At 42.5% G+C, this 20,058-nt stretch overlaps 1 protein-coding gene across 5 annotated transcripts; it reads right to left on the bottom strand.

The window, feature by feature from the left end:
• Positions 1 to 627: 627 nt before the first annotated feature.
• On the bottom strand, positions 628 to 19,879 carry LOC120024929 (protein GOLM2-like). 5 transcript variants are annotated; one of them, XM_038969297.1, is made up of 10 exons: positions 18,436 to 19,879; positions 7,070 to 7,124; positions 6,632 to 6,734; positions 6,348 to 6,438; positions 5,982 to 6,087; positions 5,787 to 5,870; positions 5,384 to 5,680; positions 4,028 to 4,174; positions 3,016 to 3,183; positions 628 to 2,135 (listed from the first exon to the last, which is right to left on the bottom strand). In XM_038969297.1, exons 1-10 carry the CDS (start codon positions 18,760 to 18,762, stop codon positions 2,059 to 2,061), a joined length of 1,455 nt encoding a protein of 484 aa, XP_038825225.1. In that variant the 5' UTR covers positions 18,763 to 19,879; the 3' UTR covers positions 628 to 2,058. The 5 variants fall into 5 exon arrangements, with proteins under 5 accessions (XP_038825225.1, XP_038825227.1, XP_038825226.1 ...); XM_038969299.1 differs by having other exon boundaries at positions 3,097 to 3,183; XM_038969298.1 differs by having other exon boundaries at positions 5,787 to 5,867.
• Between the last annotated feature and the right edge of the window lie 179 nt (positions 19,880 to 20,058).

The following is a 20,058-nucleotide window of genomic DNA, read 5'->3' as shown; positions in this document are numbered from 1 at the left end:
TGGCTTTATGGGCATTTGAACTGCATCAAGATAATCTGGTGATATGGATTTTATTACAACAGAGAGGCTTCTGGTAACACTAACATAGTATACACTCAGTAAACAAAACATTACGCACACCTTCTCTTTCCATAACAGACTGACCAGGTGAAAGCTATGATACCGTATTGATTTCACTTGAAGTTAAATCCACTTCAATCACGGTAGATGAATGGGAGGAGACAATGTTTAATAATCCTTCTTTAACCTGAGACATGGATTGTGTATGCGTGCCATTCAGTGGGTGAATGGGCAAGGCAAAAACATTTAAGTGACTTTGAACAGGATATGCTAGTAGGTGCCAGGCGCAACAGTTTGTGTCAAGAACGGCAACGCTGCTGGGTTTTTCACACTCAACAGTTTACCGTGTGTATCAAGAATGGTCCACCACACCCAAAGGACATCCAACCAATTTGACACAACTGTGGGAAACATGGAGTCAACATGGGCCAGCATCCCTGCCAGAATCACAAGCAGTTTTCCCATTGCCAGTCACATTTTCAGGTAAAGTACAGTTCACATGCACATTCCAAAGAGGTTACAGAGAACAAAATATATATTTTTAACAAAATCATGGAGCAGAAGGCATTCAGGGGCAAACAGAAACAATCGTTTAATTACTTGCATCAATAATGACCACTTAAGAATGACTTATTCTTCAGTATGAAATGATAAATGAATTACCCAAAATCACAGTGATACCAACAGTTTTTAATAATCCCCAGCAGATTAGTAACATGGAATTTGAGGGAAAGCTTAGCTCGGAACAGACTGACTCCACAGTTTATCCATTAGCATCTAAATTGCACAGTTGTAACAATTAACTACACAAATATCTTAATTACATTATGATGATCTTGAAAAACCAAACATCAGCAGCGTACATTCATTATGCCGACCTTCCATATGAAAATCACCAACTTTTAAAAACACACAACTGATTTTATGCTTATTATTCAAAAGGAAGAATAGTCCCAAGTCCTACAGTTAAAATAGAAACAGTTCAAATATGTACATCTATGCCTACTGTAGTCCATTCATAACAGCAGGACAGATGTGCATTTAGTCTTCCACAGGATTCCTAATTCTAAACTGGTCTAAGTATTGCCTCCAGCTTCAAGACGTTCTTCAGGTTGATTAATAAAAATTACATGCATTAATAGCAACAGCATAATTGTAAGACAGAATGAGCACTTTGGAGAGTTATGTCTGTGACAGAAATAAGGTGAACAAATAGGTTTAAGAAGCCTTGAAGTCCTTGGCATAAGCGCTGAGTTGGTTGGCGCAGCGGTGTTCGAAGTGTGGGCATCCATACAAGAGTCCAACAATATGAGAATGTGCCAAAGAAACCATCCTGTCAAATTCATTGACACAGTTTGGAGCAATAGTTCTCAGGTTTTTTCTTTATCAAGCAACAGCTGTCCCAAATCAAAGGGAAACATATTCCGTTTTAGGTAAAAGACAAGTCAAATTAAAGTTGATAATTTCAAGCAATATGCCATGCCTGCAAGTCTAGGTGACAGGGTCAGCAACAGAGTCATCCAAGACAGCGAGGTTCTGGCCCAAACTGTCTCTTCCAGACCACTTCAGTCTATTCTTGCAGCTGACAGTTCATTCAAATTAGTAAACAAAACAAAAGTATCCATAATCTGTCATGAAAAAAACAAAAATGTACACTGTATAGCACTCTTGTACATTATATCATTGTAATCGCTAAGGAATTCTAATACCAAATAACTTATAAAACAAGTAGCTGCAAGTCAACAGCTGCACAGAATGATATCATGAACTGTTTTATAGATTCAATGATACATGGTTTTAGGTCAAACTGATTCATGGAATAATAATCTGTAATCGTATCTTCAGAATAGTCCATCGCCATAAGAGATGCCCCTAAAACGACTTCATGATTTCAACCAGTCCTAAGAATGACATCTGTAGCACCATTGAAACAATGCGGAGGAATAAACGCTTTTGTTAGAATGTTCTATCCCAGATCCTAGAGCAAGTTGAGAAGGTTTACAGAATGTCGATGGCTTGACGTCTCTTCCCATAGTCCACTGCCCGGTCTCCCTGCATGTCTCGATCTTCATCATCTGAAAGGAGATTGACGACAGAACAAATCAGGGAGTAGTCATCTCTCTCATCCCTAAATTACATTTGCTAGATGGGATTTCCTTTTTAAATCTAAAAGATTATCATTAGGAATGCTCCATAGAAGAGCAACATACTGTACGTATTAGTCTGGTGCCATATTGGCCATAGAATTCCTAACACTACTTTGTTATCACAGTAGCCTATTTATCAATGGCATTTTCAATAGCAGGGACAACAATAGCTGTTATAAATGTCAAGATGAAGTGGTTAAGTGACTAAGGAATAAGGACCTACGTGGAAATCTGTTCCATTAAAAGGGTAACACACAAAACACTTCACAACCTAACCCGTCGTGGAGAAATGAATGACAGCCGTACAATAATGACAAGACAAGAACGCACATGCATTTAAAACTTCAAGTACTACTCAAACACAGCATCTACTAATCTACTGCAGGTGTACACAGAGATGACCAGTGGGCACAAACAGGTGGTGGAGCACAGATAGTGGGGAAGCGCACGGCTGGATGAGGCATGCAGACATTGGAGTGGAGTCACAAAGAACCATAAGTCACCGAGGTGGAGAAGTGCCCCCCCCCCCCCCCCCCCCCCCCCACCACATGTAGAGGTAGGGCTTTATTGTGGTATACAATGATGGGAGGCTTGCCCTCCAGCCTAAATGACCCACTGAACAGTCCTCAGGCTTAGACCCTGAGGCGCGGTTGTTTATGGATGTTCCTGAGACAGGAATGGTGGGTAACTCAGGGTGCTGTGAGCTCTGGCCGAGCTGGTGGTACTCAGTCTAATGCAGGGACAGCAGGAGTGGAGGAGGGAGAAAATGGTGATACAGCTGGACTTGAAGACCCCTGGCCTGGCTCACCTTGGACGTCTTCCTCCCCACCATCACCATCCTCTTCCTCATTGTAGGCCAGCTCGGCCTGCTTGTCCGCCTCGTACTCACCCACGTTCCCATCGTCCCCATTGTAGTCCGCCAGCTTAGAGCCGTGCTGCGGATCTACAGGGGACTCGTTCTCATCAAAGAAACGGCCTGTAGAGGCAGAGAAGGGCCCCATCAGGAAGGGAGGGAAGCAAAGAGATTGTGACAGAGTCACAAGAGAAAGGTTGGAGAGAGTATGAAAGAGAGGATGATGAAACTAAGAAACGGAGGGGATCAGATGGACTGAAGGAGGTAGTGATGGTTTGGACTGTAAAGGTATGGGAGGGAGGCATAGTGTATATGTTTAAGGGGATTTTTTGGGGGACAATAGAGTCATTGGCAATGAAGTGATATGTGTAAAGAAACTTGTGACGAAAACAGGACGAGTGTGTATGTGTGGTGCAGAGTGTGTGAAGATGAAGCAAGGAGAGGGGTAGCTGGTAGGGCAGCTGGTTGGGGTATTGTTTGGAGAGTAGGCAGCGACGGGAGGGAGGGAGCAGAGCTGAAGCCAGGCAGGCAGCAGGAAGGAACACCCTGAGACCCTTGAAGTCAGGCGGCCTCTCCCACTGTGTGCACTCTGACATCTGGCCATCTCTTTCAGTCTGTGGCGACAGCACCTCTAATATGTATGACTTTATGAGCAGTGTTGAAGGTTTGTTAAAACCCTGATAGCTAGGGAAGGCAACCACTTATAGTAGACCTAACGCAGCCTTGAGAAAGAAAACTCTAGATAGGGCTCGGACTGTAGAGTGCGTTCAAAAATAACTTACGTAATTGTAAAGGTTATGTTGTAACCTTGACACATCTGCAAGTGAGAGAAACTCTTCTTACTGGGACGCTGCAGCTAAAGGTCAGAGTAAAGACACAACCACAGTCTCCATGTGTCACATCTCCTGTGTACTGAGAGGTACTCAGTCTCCCCCGCCCATCCCCATCAGCCTTTGGAGGCACTCACTCTGTCTGTGACGCAGGGGCTCAGCAGGCTTGGGGTCTCTGGCATGCCGAGGTTCTATAGGGTTGGGCACCTGGGCGGGGTTAAGAGGCAGAGGCAGTTCTGCCCCTTTCCTCTGTACACCATCTGCTTTCATCACATTGGCAGGAGCTTAAAGGAGACATCGAAACAGAGGTAGCATCAATAATGACTTTTTCCCCCGTTAGAAATATTTCACCTGAAATTTGGTCATCCCTTTTGGGCTTTTCATTTCTAATGTACAATAGGATAGAGGTTTAGGGTGCACTCTCTCCTGTAGTATGGAACGTGCTCCTTCACAGAGAGCTAGCCTACAGTCTGAAGGAGCATGTTTCAATCTCCGGGAGAAAAGGATGAATCACCTTTAAAAAGACAGAGGTTGCCAAACAGAGCAGAGCACTGCGCCAACGATACGTTTCCCTCCATTTTCTACACAAACAATCCATGAAAAAAAATCTGAACTGAAAACAGGAAGCCAGTATGGCTCACGTTTTATAGCAGCTAGTGTGGAGTTGGAGGCCAAGAACAGCAGGGCCTCTGCTGTACAGCCATTAAGAGCCCATTCAGAGCAGTATTTCTCCTGTCTCATCCGGTGTGAATTTAAATATATATTTATTCTCTCTCTCCCCCTAACCTCCCCTATCTGGCCTGATGACTTCTTGCTGTCCCCAGTCCAACTGGTCATGCTGCTGCTCCAGTTTCAACTGTTCTGCCTGCGGCTATGGAACCCTGACCTGTTCACCGGATGTGCTACCTTGTCCCGGACCTGCTGTTTTAGACCCTCTCTCAACCACACCTGCTGTCTCTAACTGAATGATCAGTTATGAAAAGCCAACTGACATTTACTCCTGAGGTGCTGACCTGTTGCACCCTCTACAACCACTGTGATCATTATTATCTGACCCTGCTGGTCATCTATGAACGTTTGAACATCTTGGCCATGCTCTTATAATCTCCACCTGGTACAGCCAGAAGAGGACTGGCCACCCCTCATAGCCTGGTTCCTCTCTAGGTTTCTTTCTAGGTTTCTGCCTAGGTTTTGGCCTTTCTAGGGAGTTTTCCCTAGCCACCGCGCTTCTACATCTGCATTGCTTGCTGTTTGGGGTTTTAAGCTGGGTTTCTGTACAGCACTTTGACATCGGCTGGGGCTTTATAAATACATTTGATTGATTGAGTACCCAGGCCATGACCTCAGGTCTCAAACTCAATGGCAGACACACAATAACAAGTCACCACTAAAGCATTACTGCTTTAAATAAGTGGCTTTGTCCCTGGGCAGCAAAACTAATCAAGTGAACTGAAAATGCAAATATGGAGTGTGTGGAGTGTGAGTTGACATACCTCTAAGTGGTCTGTGCTGCTCTCCGAACTCATCTGCCTGGATGGCTGCCTTGTTGTCCTCATCAAAGAGGATGGGTCTGTCTGCCACCGCCTGGGGGGGCTGCTGCTGGAGGGCCCCCGCTCGTCCGTCCATCCCCAACCCTAGGACCTTGTCCTGGATCTGGAGCACAGGCCGGTCCAGAGAGAGGTCTCGACCAGCCCCCTCACCTGCCCCTGCTCCCATACCGGCCCCCACCTCTCTTAACCCAGTATCAGGTATCTCTATGTGGTTCTGGGTGATGGCTGGCTTCTTCAGGGCTGGAGAGAATGAGGGGAGGAGGACAGTTCCAGTTGAAATTTCACACTAATCTTACTGCCAGAATCGTTATCAAAAGTAGAATAACCAGAGGGAATAAATACTCACCAAATTGCACATCATCTATTTTTCCCACTTCACTGTCCTCAATACCAGGCATACCAGCATCACTGCCAGGCTTTCCCAAAACTTCTATCCCAGGAGGGAGAGAGAAGAATGGATGGGGTGGAGGGAGAGAGAGTGGGTTAGCTCTGAAACATTACAGAGGCAGAACGTGGCAATATGAGCTGGTTGTAATGTTACCTTTGAGGTCAGTGTCTCGGTGTGTGGCCACAGTTGGGTGCTCTCCTGCTGTCTCCACCTCAGTCCCTCCTTCTGCAGCTCCAACCTTCCTGCTATCCAGCACACTCTGCAGAGGGCGGGCAGGAGGGAGGGAGGGACAGAGAAAAAGACAGAGGGGAGAGATGAATATAATCACCTTTACTATTGCTGGGTAAGTAAAAAAGTCACAATGACTAAGTGCAGAGCTGCTGACATCCAGGGCAAAGGATAATCCACAGAGTGTATGATCTATGAACACCAGCAGGGGGTGGTAGACAACTTACATTACTGGGGAAGGAAAGGAAAGGCAGGGACATCATGACTAGGTGCTCTGACAGAGGGCCTCACCTTTCTCAGCTTCACCGCCTCCTCCTCCAGGGTCTTTTTAGCTTCTTCATACTCGTCCATTAGTTGTGTGATTTGACGCCCACACTGCAAGCTATCATACACACAAACAATTGGTTAGACATTTTTTTTTTTTTATAAATCAGAGAGAAAAGCAACGATGCTCGTGTCAGAATTCACACCAATAGCTATATTGGTGCGATAGTCATCATAACCTGAACTTTGCTGTGATTGAGAGCCTAGAGCAAAAACATGAAAGATGTGTTGCAAGAGTTCATTCTCTCTACCTCTCATACTCCAGCTTCCTCTCCAGGTTGGTGCTGTTCTTCTTCACCTCCCTCAGCTGGATCTCCTGCCTCATAAACTCCTGTTTCAGCTCCTTCAGCTGCTCTACACCCCCGCCCCCCCAAATAACATTATAACCTTAGGGTTCATATTCTATGAACGAATACAATTTCAACCATGTAGTGATATTAGGCTACTGCGTTAGTGTTGAACAATCGTTCAATAAAGAAACTAGGATTGACAACATTGCAAATCTGTATGCATTAGAGTCCACTTGGCACACGGGGGACTTGAGATAAGATGTTTTAACAGCATTAAGCAAACTGCTGTTACTGCTCCAGGCTCCATCTGTGGTAATACAAGCCCATACTGCTTTCTGCTAGCCTAGCCTTAAGACTCCAACAGAAGTGTGCCCTCTGCTGGCCAGTGTCTGCTCTTACCTTTCAGCCTCACAACCTCTGACATCAGTGTTGTGACATCACCCTGCACCTTCATCTGGAAAGGAGAGAAAAGAACATCAGTCTGAGGAAAAGTCACCAGAACGCTTTGTTACCAGAACCCTTTATGTTCATTGTTACATTCCCCAGTTTCTGTGTTGTTGTGGGTTTGTAAGTGTGTGCATTTCAGGAAATGGCTTCCTGGATTCCTGAAGCAGCTGATTGGTTGGCCCCATTGCTGATTGGAGCTCTGACCCCCTCCCTTTCGTCAGGGAATACAGCTGTCTCGTCAATTACCAACTCCTTCTCCAGCTTGATAAAAACCAGTGTTCCTTTGTCAGAGAAAATAGCTTATTTTTATGTCCTGTTTTGGTTGTTGTGGCGGGCAGTAAAAGTTTTGTTGATATTATTTTGTAGCCCTATGCCAATAGGGCTTAGGGTTTTTGGCTATTGAAATTTTTCACTTAAAGTATTCTGTTTCATTTGTTCCCAGGGGGGAAGGCACCTTGGGAGTGTTTAGGCGAAAGGCCTGCGGGGATACATAACCAGTCGTATTTAATCTGTCTATGCACACTAGGTAAGACCTGGGCGGACCACCCCCTGTATTTTGGTTAGCGCGCCAGGTGGTGCTTAAGGTTAGGTAAGAAGTGGTAAGGTAGGAGAGGGGACTAACTTACTTTGGTTCCGTCCAACCCCTTTTCCCCACATTACCGTGTTAAGGAATAATAAACCCCGCATATGGTATTTTTCTCTGCCTCTGTCGTCCTTCCCCGCACCTACGATCACATACTATTTTCACTCCACGGGGAGTTGAGATGTAGCAGTGTGCTGCGTTCCATCCAAGAGGCGTACGTAACACTCCTCCTAATGACAAATACAACCGGTTTAACAGGACATCTACATTATTACATGGCTGAACTAGCCTAACTGGAAAGATATCATTTTTATACTATGTTCTGATGCAATAGCATTTGAAATGTCAGCTCGACAACAGTAGAGATATCTAGCTGCATAAAGGTTCTGTTGAGTGAAAAGTCTGCTTGCAAAAGACTCCATCTCATTCATTGCGTCTGACCAGCCGAGTGACTGGAGGACCATCTGCAGCCAGATATCGAGTCAGATTAGATGAATGAGAGATCCTAGGGGACAGCCAGGCTGAGGCAGTCAGAAAAGAGCAGCAGCCTTCATTAGATCCCCTCTCCCCTTCATAATGAAGCCTGATAGAGACCTAAGCTGAACGCATCTATGGCTCACTGCAATAGGAATATTTAAGATGAATAAGTTCACATTTAGAGTGATTGTATAAATATGCTAAACATTCTCTTTCTGTAATAGACTATTTGCATTGCCCCCCCTCCCCTCTTTTACGCTGCTGCTACTCTAGCTATGCATAGTCACTAACTACCTACATTGACATATTACCTCGACTAACCGGTGCCCCCGCACATTGACTCTGTACCGGTACCCCCTGTATATAGTCTCGCTATTGTTATTTTACTGCTGCTCTTTAACTACTTGTATTTCTTATTTGTATTTTTTAAACTGCAATGTTGGTTAGGTGCTGGTAAGTAAGCATTTCACTGTTGTGTTCAGCGCATGTGACTTATACAATGTGAAATGGTTTCTAGTGTTCCGTTTGTGACACTGGGGTTGATGCTCTAAACTGGATGCTGTATGTTATGGATCAAACTCATATCTGTTGATAGCGATTGATGCCAGACTGGAGGACACTGATTACGATTGTATTCTGTGAAACACTGATTCTGTAGCAGCTGACCAAGTCCATGCCTTTTGTTTTGACTTCCTAATAGCTTCTCGCGTTTACAGAACCATTGGCTGCAGTTTAGGATAAAGGGCCGTCTCAGAGAAGGTCAGTTAGACATTTTCTCTGCTTCTGTGTTCGAGGTGTCTCCCTGTTGCAACTTGTAATAAACTGGATTGATTTTTGATTGACTTTCTGTGACTGCTCTTTTGTGCATCAGGAAATTCATAATACACCCCCAGACCGCTTAGAGTGAAACCACCTTAGTCAGAACAATGCACCATTGACACATTACACACTGACTGGCTAAGGGGTTATTCAATTTATTTTCATACATGTACAAAGAAAAAATTAAATCTCAAGTGTTTTTGTTGCCTCCACCAGAGGAGAGCGGCTGTGGCTTTGAGGTAGATTTATGGAACAGTGGGAGGGGTGCAGGCGTTTGATCTCAGGAGACTGAGGGGAGGAGGTGAATGAAATGCAGCTGGGAGAGAAACAGGAAGGAAGGCCATCCCTGGGGCACCATTTATGCATGCTTAGAGGGACAGAGAACATGAAATGTCTACATGTCTGGTATCTGTATCCATATGCACACGTTTGACAGATATTAGCCTACGTGACCACACACACCTGAGCTGTATTAATGTATACAGTTCTTTGTATTGAACATAATAGAACACAGTAAGAGGTGAGGGTGTGGCAACATTATGCTACGCCAAATAAGAGTAGGTATTTGCGGATTTATTATAAAGGCATTGTGAGCTTAATTTATGCATACATCCTGTGTTCAGTTTCATGTCTAATTGTGCAATGGTTGTTTCAAAAGGAGACAAAATCCTAATTCGTCCAGTTCGCTTTCCTTTGTCCCGTCTTTCCCCTCCCCCTACCTTGACCACAATAAAAGACGGCTCAGCGCCCAGTGTTGCCCAGTGACCTGAAGAGGGAGCCGTCATCGCAGCGCTCCTCATTGGCAGTACATGTCGCAGAGGGGGCTACTGCACATGCACAGCCTAATACTTGTTAGATGTGCCACATCACATTTGCAATACTCATTTTGAATATATCAAAGCATATCTAATTGAAAGCACTCAAGCTGTCCAAAATCCAGCACAGGCCATATAGGTCCAGTCAGGTCAGTGGCTGAGAGGCCGAAGACAGAGAGTTCTGTCCTCCTGAGCCCGACTGATCCAGACAGGCCCCTGTCTGCCCTGCACCCAATTACCCCATCTCCCTTATCTGGGGTCTGACTAAGTCTCTACAGCCCAGCCAAACATATAACCACTCAGAATGAGCAAAACTGTCACCAGTGCAAGGACAGGAGATCCCAGCTGCTAGAAACACAGGCAAAGGACCATCAAACATAGGAGCTTCTTAGACCTACTGTATCCTACACCCTCAATGCATGAAATGAACATCAAAAGACAAAAACATCAAACCCAGCCCAGAGAAACCAAATCGATTTGAGCATGGTGCAGACACCAAGGGGATGCCTGGCTGGGATTACCCTTCCCAGGTGGCAAGTAACCACGTGTCAAAAGAGATCCCTACTTTGTTTGCCTGCGCCCTGGCCCATATGTGCAATCCAATACTAGTCTCTCCCAAAGCAGATTCTCTCTGATAGCTCCATTGGCCCAGTCACTAAACATTTTATAGCTGTGTGGCATAGTGGCTGAAGGAACCGTTATTTATAGGCTAATGAGGGAATAGTATCCAGTCAGGCACCCCTATCTGACTGTCCCAGAGACAAACTCCTCCACCACAAATGAGATTCACATCCCCATCAGTTGTCACTAGCCACCAATCAAATCACAGGGGTGGATTCTCCAGGGAGATCCAAGAGCTTGAATCAAATCCACACAGAGAGGGGAGGGAGAGAAAGAGGGTCTCAGAACTTTAATGAGGCAGAATGCACAGAGGAGTGTCAGTAATTACAGCATCAATGTCAGCCATTGTAGAGATAAAAGCTTCATGCTGTCACCTTCCCTGCAGAGAGAGACACTGAGTGATTCACAGTATCTCCACCAAATCTGCTGTGTGGAAAATAACAGTGCTCTTTCTAGGCACCCACAAAGCACACTGCAGATGTGGAGACCGAAACATTAAAGCAAAACACCTCAGACATTTACATTGTGTTGCTTCTCTATCCTTCAGCAGTACTAACATGAGAGGAGTATTGGCCTAACTAGGCTATGCTAATACAGCTTGATTACTACTACCACCACCACCGTAACTCAAATCCCATTCCTGATATGGTGTGTGACTGACAGTTGCTAACACTGTCCTTGGTAGTGGTGTTGACAGAGGCGTGGAACACCTGCACAGGAGGAACAGAGTAGAACAGGATGCTGGTTAGGGTTGGGCGATATTACGATAGCATCATCAATCGACGACGACATCATGATATGACAGACAGTTTATTAGTCACATGCACAGGGTCGCAGATGTAACCGCAGAGTAAAGTGAAATTCTTATGCTCTGAATGAGACATTAGCCTATTTCATTAAATATGTTAGTGTCTTCAGAAAGTATTCACACCCCTTGACTTTTTCCACATTTTGTTGTGTTATACCCTGATTTTTAAATGGATTATATTTCGATTTTGTGTCACTGGCCTACACAACATAAAACCACTGATAGTGACTTTTTTTTATTAATTAAAAATGAAAAGCTGAAATGTCTTGAGTCAATAACAGTTCAACCCCTTTGTTATGGCAAGCCTAAATAAATTCAGGAGTAAAAAACAAGTTACATAATAACTGCCATGGACACTTGTGTGGAATAATAGTGTTTAATAGGATTTTGAAATAACTACCTCATCTCTGTACCCAACACATACAAATAATTGTAAGGCCCCTCAATCGAGTAGTGCATTTCAAACAAGGGCACCCATTGGTAGATGGGTGAAAATATCCCTTTGCGCATGGTGAAGTGATTAATTACACTTTGGATGGTGTATCAATACACCCAGTCACAACAAAGATACAGGCGTCCTTCCTAACTCAGTTGCCGGAGAGGAAGGAAACCGCTCAGAGATTTCACCATGAGGCCAATGGTGACTTTAAAACAGAGTTTAATGGCTGTGATAGGAGAAAACTGAGGATGGATCAACAACATTGTAGTTACTCCACAATACTAACCTAAATGACAGAGTGAAAAGAAGGAAGACTGTACCGAATAAAAATATTCCAGAACAGTAAGGCACCAAAGTAAAATTGCAATTTGTTTTTACTTTATGTAAGGAATGCAAAGTGTTATGTTTGGGGCAAATCCATCAACATCACTGAGTGCCACTTCATATTTTCAAGCATGGTTGTGGCTGCATCATGTTATGGGTATGTTTGTCATCGGCAATGACTAGGGAGTTTAAGGATCAAAAGAAACTGAATAGACTTAAAAATGGCTGTCTAGCAATGATCAACAACCAACTTGACAGAGCTTGAAGAATAAATTGTGCAAATATACTACAATCCAGGTGTGCAAAGCTCTAAGAGACGTACCCAAAAAGACTCAGTTGTAATCACTGCCAAAGGTGACCCTAACATGTACGGACTCAGGGGGTTGAATACTTAATCTAGATAAGTATTCATTAATGTTAGAATTTTTATTCCACTTTGACAGTGTATTTTGTGTAGATCGTTGACAAAAAAAGGGACAATTAAATCCATTTTAATCCCACTTTATAACAACAAAAAGTGGAAAAAGTCAAGGGGAGTGAATACTTTCTGAAGACACTGTATGGGCTAAAGCACCCCATTGTGGCATCATGACTTCACATTTACTGTAAACAATGTAACTTTTGACACAAATCGGCTACTTTGACCACTTTACCAATAAATTAGACAAAATGTTATAGGGTATGACAGCTTTGTCTACTTCTCTGCTACTCAAATCTGGAACAGAAATATCTTGTAGAGATTAAACAAAACAGCTGTTTTAGTATCCGCATCAACAACTTTTTGTATATATATATATATATATGTACTTTAACAAAATGTGTTTGAGACAACTTTTCCTAACAAGTTATACACAATGTTAGAGGATATGACATCTTGGTCTACCTCTGCTATTCAAATCTGGAATCAGAACAAAAATATATTGTACATATCTAATGATACAGACGTTTTAGTATCAACATCAACAACTTGTTGTATAATTTTTTTAACTGCGGTTGACCTCTTTCCGAACTGACAAAAAGTTAGAGGGTATGAAATCTTCCTCCACTTCTCTGCTATTCAAATCTGGAAATAAGAACAGAAATTAGAGGTAGACCGATTATGATTTTTCAACGCCGATGCCGATTATTGGAGGACCCAAAAAAAGCCGATACCGATTAATAGGCCGATAGATAGATATCTATGTGTAATAATGACAATAACAACAATACTGAATGAACCCTTTTATTTTAACTTAATATAATACATAAATAAAATCTATTTAGTCTCAAATATATAATGAAACATGTTTAAATAATGCAAAAACAGTGTTGGAGAATTAAGTAAAAGTGCAATATGTGCCATGTAAAAAAGCTAACGTTTAATTAAGTTCCTTGCTCAGAACATATGAAAGCTGGTGGTTCAATATTCCCAGTTAAGAAGTTTTAGGTTTTAGTTATTATAGGAATTATGACGCATCGACTATTTCTCTCTATACCATTTGTATTTCATATACCTTTGACTATTCTATGTTCTTATAGGCACTTTATTGCCAGCCTAATCTTGGGAGTTGATAGGCTTGAAGTCAGAAACAGCGCTGTGCTTCAAGCATTGCTAAGAGCTGCTCGCAAACGCAGTAAAGTGCTGTTTGAATGAATGCTTACGAGACTGCTGCTGCCTACCACCTCTCAAGTCAGACTGCTCTATCAAATCATAGACTTAATTACAATAAAAACACAGAAATACGAGCCTTTGGTCATTAATATGGTCAAATCCGGAAACTATCATTTCGAAAACAAAACGTTTATTCTTTCTGTGAAATACGGAACCATTCCGTATTTTGTCGAACGGGTGGCAACCCTAAGTCTAAATATTGCTGTTACATTGCACAACCTTCAATGTTATGTCATAATTATGTAACATTCTGGCAAATTAATTACAATCTTCGTTAGGAAGAAACACAGTTCGCAACGAGCCAGGCGTCCCAAACTGTTGCATATACCCTGACTCTGCTTGCACTGAACACAAGAGAAGTGACAATTTTCCCAGTTAATAGTGCCTGCTAACATGCATTTATTTTAACTAAATATGCAGGTTTAAAAATATATACTTCTGTGTACTGATTTTAAGAAAGGCATTGATGTTTATGGTTAGGTACATTTGTGCAACGACTGCTTTTTTGCGAATGCGCTTTTGTTAAATCATCACCCGTTTGGTAAAGTTGAAGTAGGCTGTGATTCGATGATCAATGCGGCACCTGTTAAGTTATTATATGCAACGCAGGACAAGCTAGTTAACCTAGTAATATCATCAACCATGTGTAGTTAACTTGTGATTATGTGAAGATTGATTGTTTTTTATAAGATGAGTTTAATGCTAGCTAGCAACTTACCTTGGCTCATTGCAGCCACAAGGTCCTTTTGATGCTGCACTCGCGTAACAGGTGGTCAGCCTGCCACGCAGTTTCCTCATGGATTGCAATGTAATCGGCCATAATTGGCATCCAAAAAGGCCGATTAAGGATTGTTATGAAAACTTGAAAATCGGCACTAATTAATCAGCCATGCCGATTAGTCGGTCGACCTCTAACAGAAATATCTACTACCAATCAAGAGGTATAGCCGTTTTAGTAACAAACTAATTTAGCTAACTTTCTACTGTTGAATTAACTGCCATGAAACTTCAGAACATTCAAATTATAACAATGGGGGAGCACAGTCTAAGCATGAGAAAATGATTGTTTCTCAATTTGCATGCTACCGTGCTCCACACTCAAGTGCATTCTCTCAGGATGTTCTCTTAAGTACGTTCTTGTGAGGACAAGTGTGGAGAACGCATAAAACATTACATTTGAGAAGAACTCGCTGCACCTCCACTGAACCTTCTTCCAGCCAAGACAATGGCAACAATAGAAACTAAACAAGATACATACGCAAAACAAACATTTTACTTATCAGCTAGTTATATGTGAATCATAATAAATCTAGCCAGCTAGTGTAATAAATACCATTTAAAATAACACAAGCATAGTGCTATTACGTTGTTATAACTAACTTCTTTCAAAACAGGGTTTCTCACAAACTCATAAGCAGATACTGAGACCCACACACACCCAAGGACAGAGGGCTGGCACAGACCTTTCATAAACACTGATAAGGCAGGAAAGGCCTTGATCAAAAGGGTGCTTGGGTCTGCATTACACGAGATACTGAGACACACACACACCCAAGGACAGAGGGCTGACGTAAACCTTTCATAAACACTGATAAAATAGGAACATCTACGCACACACAAAATCTCCTGTTTTAGCTGAACATTTTACAGAGACACACAGATATGTCAAAATAGGAACATCTACGCACACACCTAATCTCCTGTTTTAGCTGAACATTTCTGAAGACAAAGAACTCTACTCAGAGCCAATGGGACAGTGATACTAGCCTGAAGTGGACCTCGCCCAACTCATCAGGACCAACCAGAAGACCAGATCTACCAGACTCAACCTACTTTATTTATCCAATATAATGTCTGCACAAAGTGTTTCGGGGCTTCTTTCTGATAGTTCCATTCGAGCTTGATGAACGAGTCCGTGCACGCTATTTCAGATATCTTTACCTCTGAATAAACTGCTTTTTATTATACGAATATCCACCCTGTCCAGAGTCTCTACTTCGTCTCAGTTCTCCAGTAAACTTGTGATATCAACACTAGTTCAACAGGCAACATGACCTAAAACTATTTTATGCAAGGTAGATGTAAAATCTTTGTAGGTAGCTAGCTAACAATTCTTCGTGGCTATCTGGCTAGCTAACAGTAGTAGCTAGCCAGTTAGCCCTATTGACTTACTATGGGCTTGCAATCTACACATACTACAGTGGGTATTGTAGGCAGGTAAACAAACCAAAATTAACACAGCATGTATTTAACGTATCAAAATAAATATATTAAAAGTAGTAGTTGGGCAACATACAAGATGTGAATAAGCAACATTTCATTCCGAAGTCAGAGTGCATTTTCTCTCGCTTCAGCTCAAATAATGACCGCCATTAATTTCAAGAAATGTTGCACAATTTTTTACGTGGTTGCGTCACCATTTGTGCATTCTTTCCGTTGAAGCTTGCGTCGATGCATGCTTAAAAATATATACAAACGGAGTACGCATTCGAAAAGATGATTTGGACTCATACTCTGACCCTCCCGTGCTCGGAGCATGGTGGTATGCATTTTGAGAAACAGCCAATGAGCAAATGTGTCTTTTGACAAATCAGCTACCTTGACCACTTTTCCCAACAACGCATCATAGATAAAAAGTTCAAGGGTATGACACCATGGTCTACTTCTCCGATATTCAAATCTGAAATCAAAACAGCAATAACTACAACCAATCACATAATACGCCAGTATAGTGTAGAGAACCATTGTACCATCTAAACCGCTGTGAAATACAATATTTTTGGTTATGATAAATGTATTTTCAGCTGGTGTACAAAACCAAAAGTAAGACCCAGAATAACTCAATTTAAGAATGGGAACCATAGCAATAGTGCACATAGAACCGATCTACCACTTCTTAAACTTGTTTTAATGACAAATCTATAACTAATTTCTATGTAAATTTGGTCAGGGTCACCCAAAAAGTTACATATTCCAGCTTTACATTTATTTTAAACTACAACAATGCCTCCTTGTTTTCTGTACTCTATTATTACAGTTTGCATATACACATACACTGTGGTATTGTAGTAAGACAGCGGAAAAAAGTGCGGTAGGCTAGTCAGTATAGTTATTTGTGATGAAATATGGGATCTAACTGCCTCACAATCCAAAGTAATAAGGTTGATAGTGTAGTCTATCAAAGCAAGACCATTTATTTTACAAAATCTAACTTTGAATATATATTTAACTGCTTGGCTTAAGTAAAACATTTTAAACTTCTTCCACAAAAACACTTGTAAAGAGTTAAAGCAAGTCCCACCAATTTTTCTTCATGGAAAATAACCATCTAGTTTATTTTTCTATTATTTTATGAGGGAAATAAAGCAATTATTAATCCATTCTGAAGACTGTAGACTGCTTCTATCCAGCCCATGATCTAGGCCTATAACCTAGCACACTATGGTAAGACAGCTCGTTCCTCATCAGACAGTCACTGCTGCTCCATCATGTGTTCGCCATACAGAGACACACAAACAAACCTGTTCTGCTACACCAGAAAGGAATATTAGAACATATTTGCCTTTGCCTGTACTTAGCTTTTTTCCAGGCTTTTAACATTATATTTTGTCATGATTCATCCAGTTGCATTCAATTTCACGACAGAGCCCAACAATTTTTTATGGGGGGGGGGGGGGGGGGGCGCAATAGGGGCATGTTTTATGGGTACATAATCACAATCGGACTAATGATGACATCGACCAAACCCTAACACTGGTAACATCAGAAAATGAGATCCTGATACGGGACACAGAGTAGATTAACGCTGGGAAAAATCTGGGATTGGCCTTACACTACGACATCCCTCATGTTGAACAGAAGATTTTAACTGTTGGACACCATTAACATTCAGGAAATGAGCTGTAATTAAAATATACAACCCGGTTTGGGCATGGCTAGCCCACACAATCCGAAGAGCAAACATCCGTGTGGGTACGGCAGAATGCTAATGAAAGGTAGGCACTCCCCCTCAGCTGTTCCACACCTCCTATGCAATCTGGTGAGACACATAAGCATACATTGAGGCTGTTGGGACGGGGGGGGGGGGGACAGGGGGGCTGACTGTAGTAAGGGTAAAAAGAGGCTGGTCCCCAGCACTGGGCACACAGATGGGCCCTTGCAGAGGGGACCCAGCTGGGACTCATAACCCCCATGTCTGCAGGGAGGGAGACTACCTCATGTAAAATGACTAATATAAGTGCACAAATACACACCAATATACAATGTGCAAACTGCAATGCCAGGTTAGCAGGCACTATTGTGATGGGGGAAAAATGAGTTAAGCTGTTACATGATATGGCTTTTGAAATCACCTTTGAGATTCAAAGGATCTGATGGGTATCACAGCTTAAGTAGATTAACCTACATTTAAAATGACAACAAGACTCATTCCATGAATTAGGAAGTAAATAAAAAAAGGTGTCAGTCACTTAGGTACACATCAGTACAACCTCAAACTCATCTGAGGCTTAGATGACCTGAGGCTTAGATGACAGTTAGTCCTATGGCACTGGGACAACCCACTTTCAACTGCTCAGTCTTTACCCATGTTGGTAGGTGTCACTAGGTTGACATCATTGGTTTTGCCCTCCACTGTAATACAACAATAGGATGCAGGTGCAAGGCTGCTTTCCACCTGTCAAACCTATGGCACAGTTAGTTAATAAGCCTGAGATCTGCAGGAACTATGAAGCATAGGTACTACGGATGGATGAAGTGATCTAGTATCGAGTCCTACCCACCTTTTCATCCGTACACTTTTTGATGAGAGCTTCGCGAGCTTGCAGCTTGCCCTCCAGCATGCTGTTATCTCCGTCCTTCTGATCGATATGTTTCCTGTGGGTGTCTACCTGCACCATCAGCTCCGAGTTGCGCTTCTCCAGTCGACTGCGCGCCGCGTCGGTCCGCTTCACCTGTGTCTGCACCTCCGCCAACTCGTCCAATAGGCGCCCTTGCTTGTTGGACACAGTCCAGTAGTTGAAAGACAGTATGGCAATGATCACAATCAGCGCGATCAGGATGAAGGAAGGGAGACGGCCTCCTCGTCGGTTTGCGCCAAAGCCAACCATTTCAGAATGTATTCGATAATTGATCTAGAAAACTAAAAAAGCTTATGCTTCCACTGGTTAGGTGACATGCCGTTCAATTACGGCAAAAATACAGCGACTGAGAAAGTCTATAAAGAAAGCATTTGTATCAAACGAGTTTCTTGCATTAGTTAGCTTCAGGGAATAGTTATTCACGCGTCTTCCCTCTTCCGCACAGTTGTCGCCTGTCTTGTTTGCATTCATCCAACGACGCTGTCAGTGGATGAAATGCATCTGCAGCGACGTGGCCTAAATGCAACAGCAAACGTGGACAAACACTAGCCAAGCACGCAAGTGACAAATTATTTAGCTATCTAACGAGTCCAGTGTCAAATTATCTGAGCGATTCTGGTGGGCCCTGAATCGTTTCAAGATAGATAGTGTATTTATCCACCAAATCGTAAACCTACAGTAGTTAGCTAACGCGCTAACACAGATGAACCAAACTGGTTTGGCTAGTTGCTTGTACTGAAAGTGCTAGTCAGACACACTACAAAACTACTATCGTCATCCTAATGATACATCTTGATTATGGATCTTAATTATGTACATAGAAAATACTGTATTCAAACGTTAAATCTAGCTAACCTTTCTAGCGATATCCAACGCAATTCAACGTAGTTGCTACCCGTTAACTGCTAATCCAAGGAGCTACTACGCAAGATAACGATAACCCTATATAGAGATTTTCTTTGTAGCTAGCTACTAGACCCATTGAAATAAGGTTACACGTGGTAAACGCTTATTTTACCGATAGATAACAATTTCCATTACTAGCTGGCTAGTTTGCTGTCAGATTCCTAATCCGATCAGTTTTGTTTTACCCCTGTCCCCTAAAGATAGTCCCCAGTCTCGAGCCTGTCTTGTCTGTTGATATGGTTACTTTAGCTACTTCCACCTTGGTTTGGCTGGCATATCCTCTGTTGTTGGTGCCTCTTGACTCGTGGATGCGAAACGCAAGCGACGTTGAAAACAGTGATTAGCTATATCGTTATAAAGGTTAGACAGTTAACGTTACATTGACAAATGCCTAGCTAATGTAGACACACAATACAAGCTAGTTTGTCAAACCACCCATTTCAGATTTCTGAAGTGTAGCCAAGGCGTGCAAGGTGCGTGGTTAGGTTAAAGTGACAGTACAATTATCCAATCATGACATACGTCTTGCAATAAAGAACACATTCTATTGGGTAGTTCTTGCAATTTTGGAAGCACATTGGATGAGAAAAAAATGACATGAACGGGGTTTTACAGATCATGAGGGGGTGTTGGATTCTG

This window comes from Salvelinus namaycush, chromosome 30 (assembly GCF_016432855.1).
Source record: "Salvelinus namaycush isolate Seneca chromosome 30, SaNama_1.0, whole genome shotgun sequence".
Lineage (NCBI taxonomy): Eukaryota > Metazoa > Chordata > Actinopteri > Salmoniformes > Salmonidae > Salvelinus > Salvelinus namaycush.
This window is presented reverse-complemented; position numbering and strand designations above follow the sequence as displayed.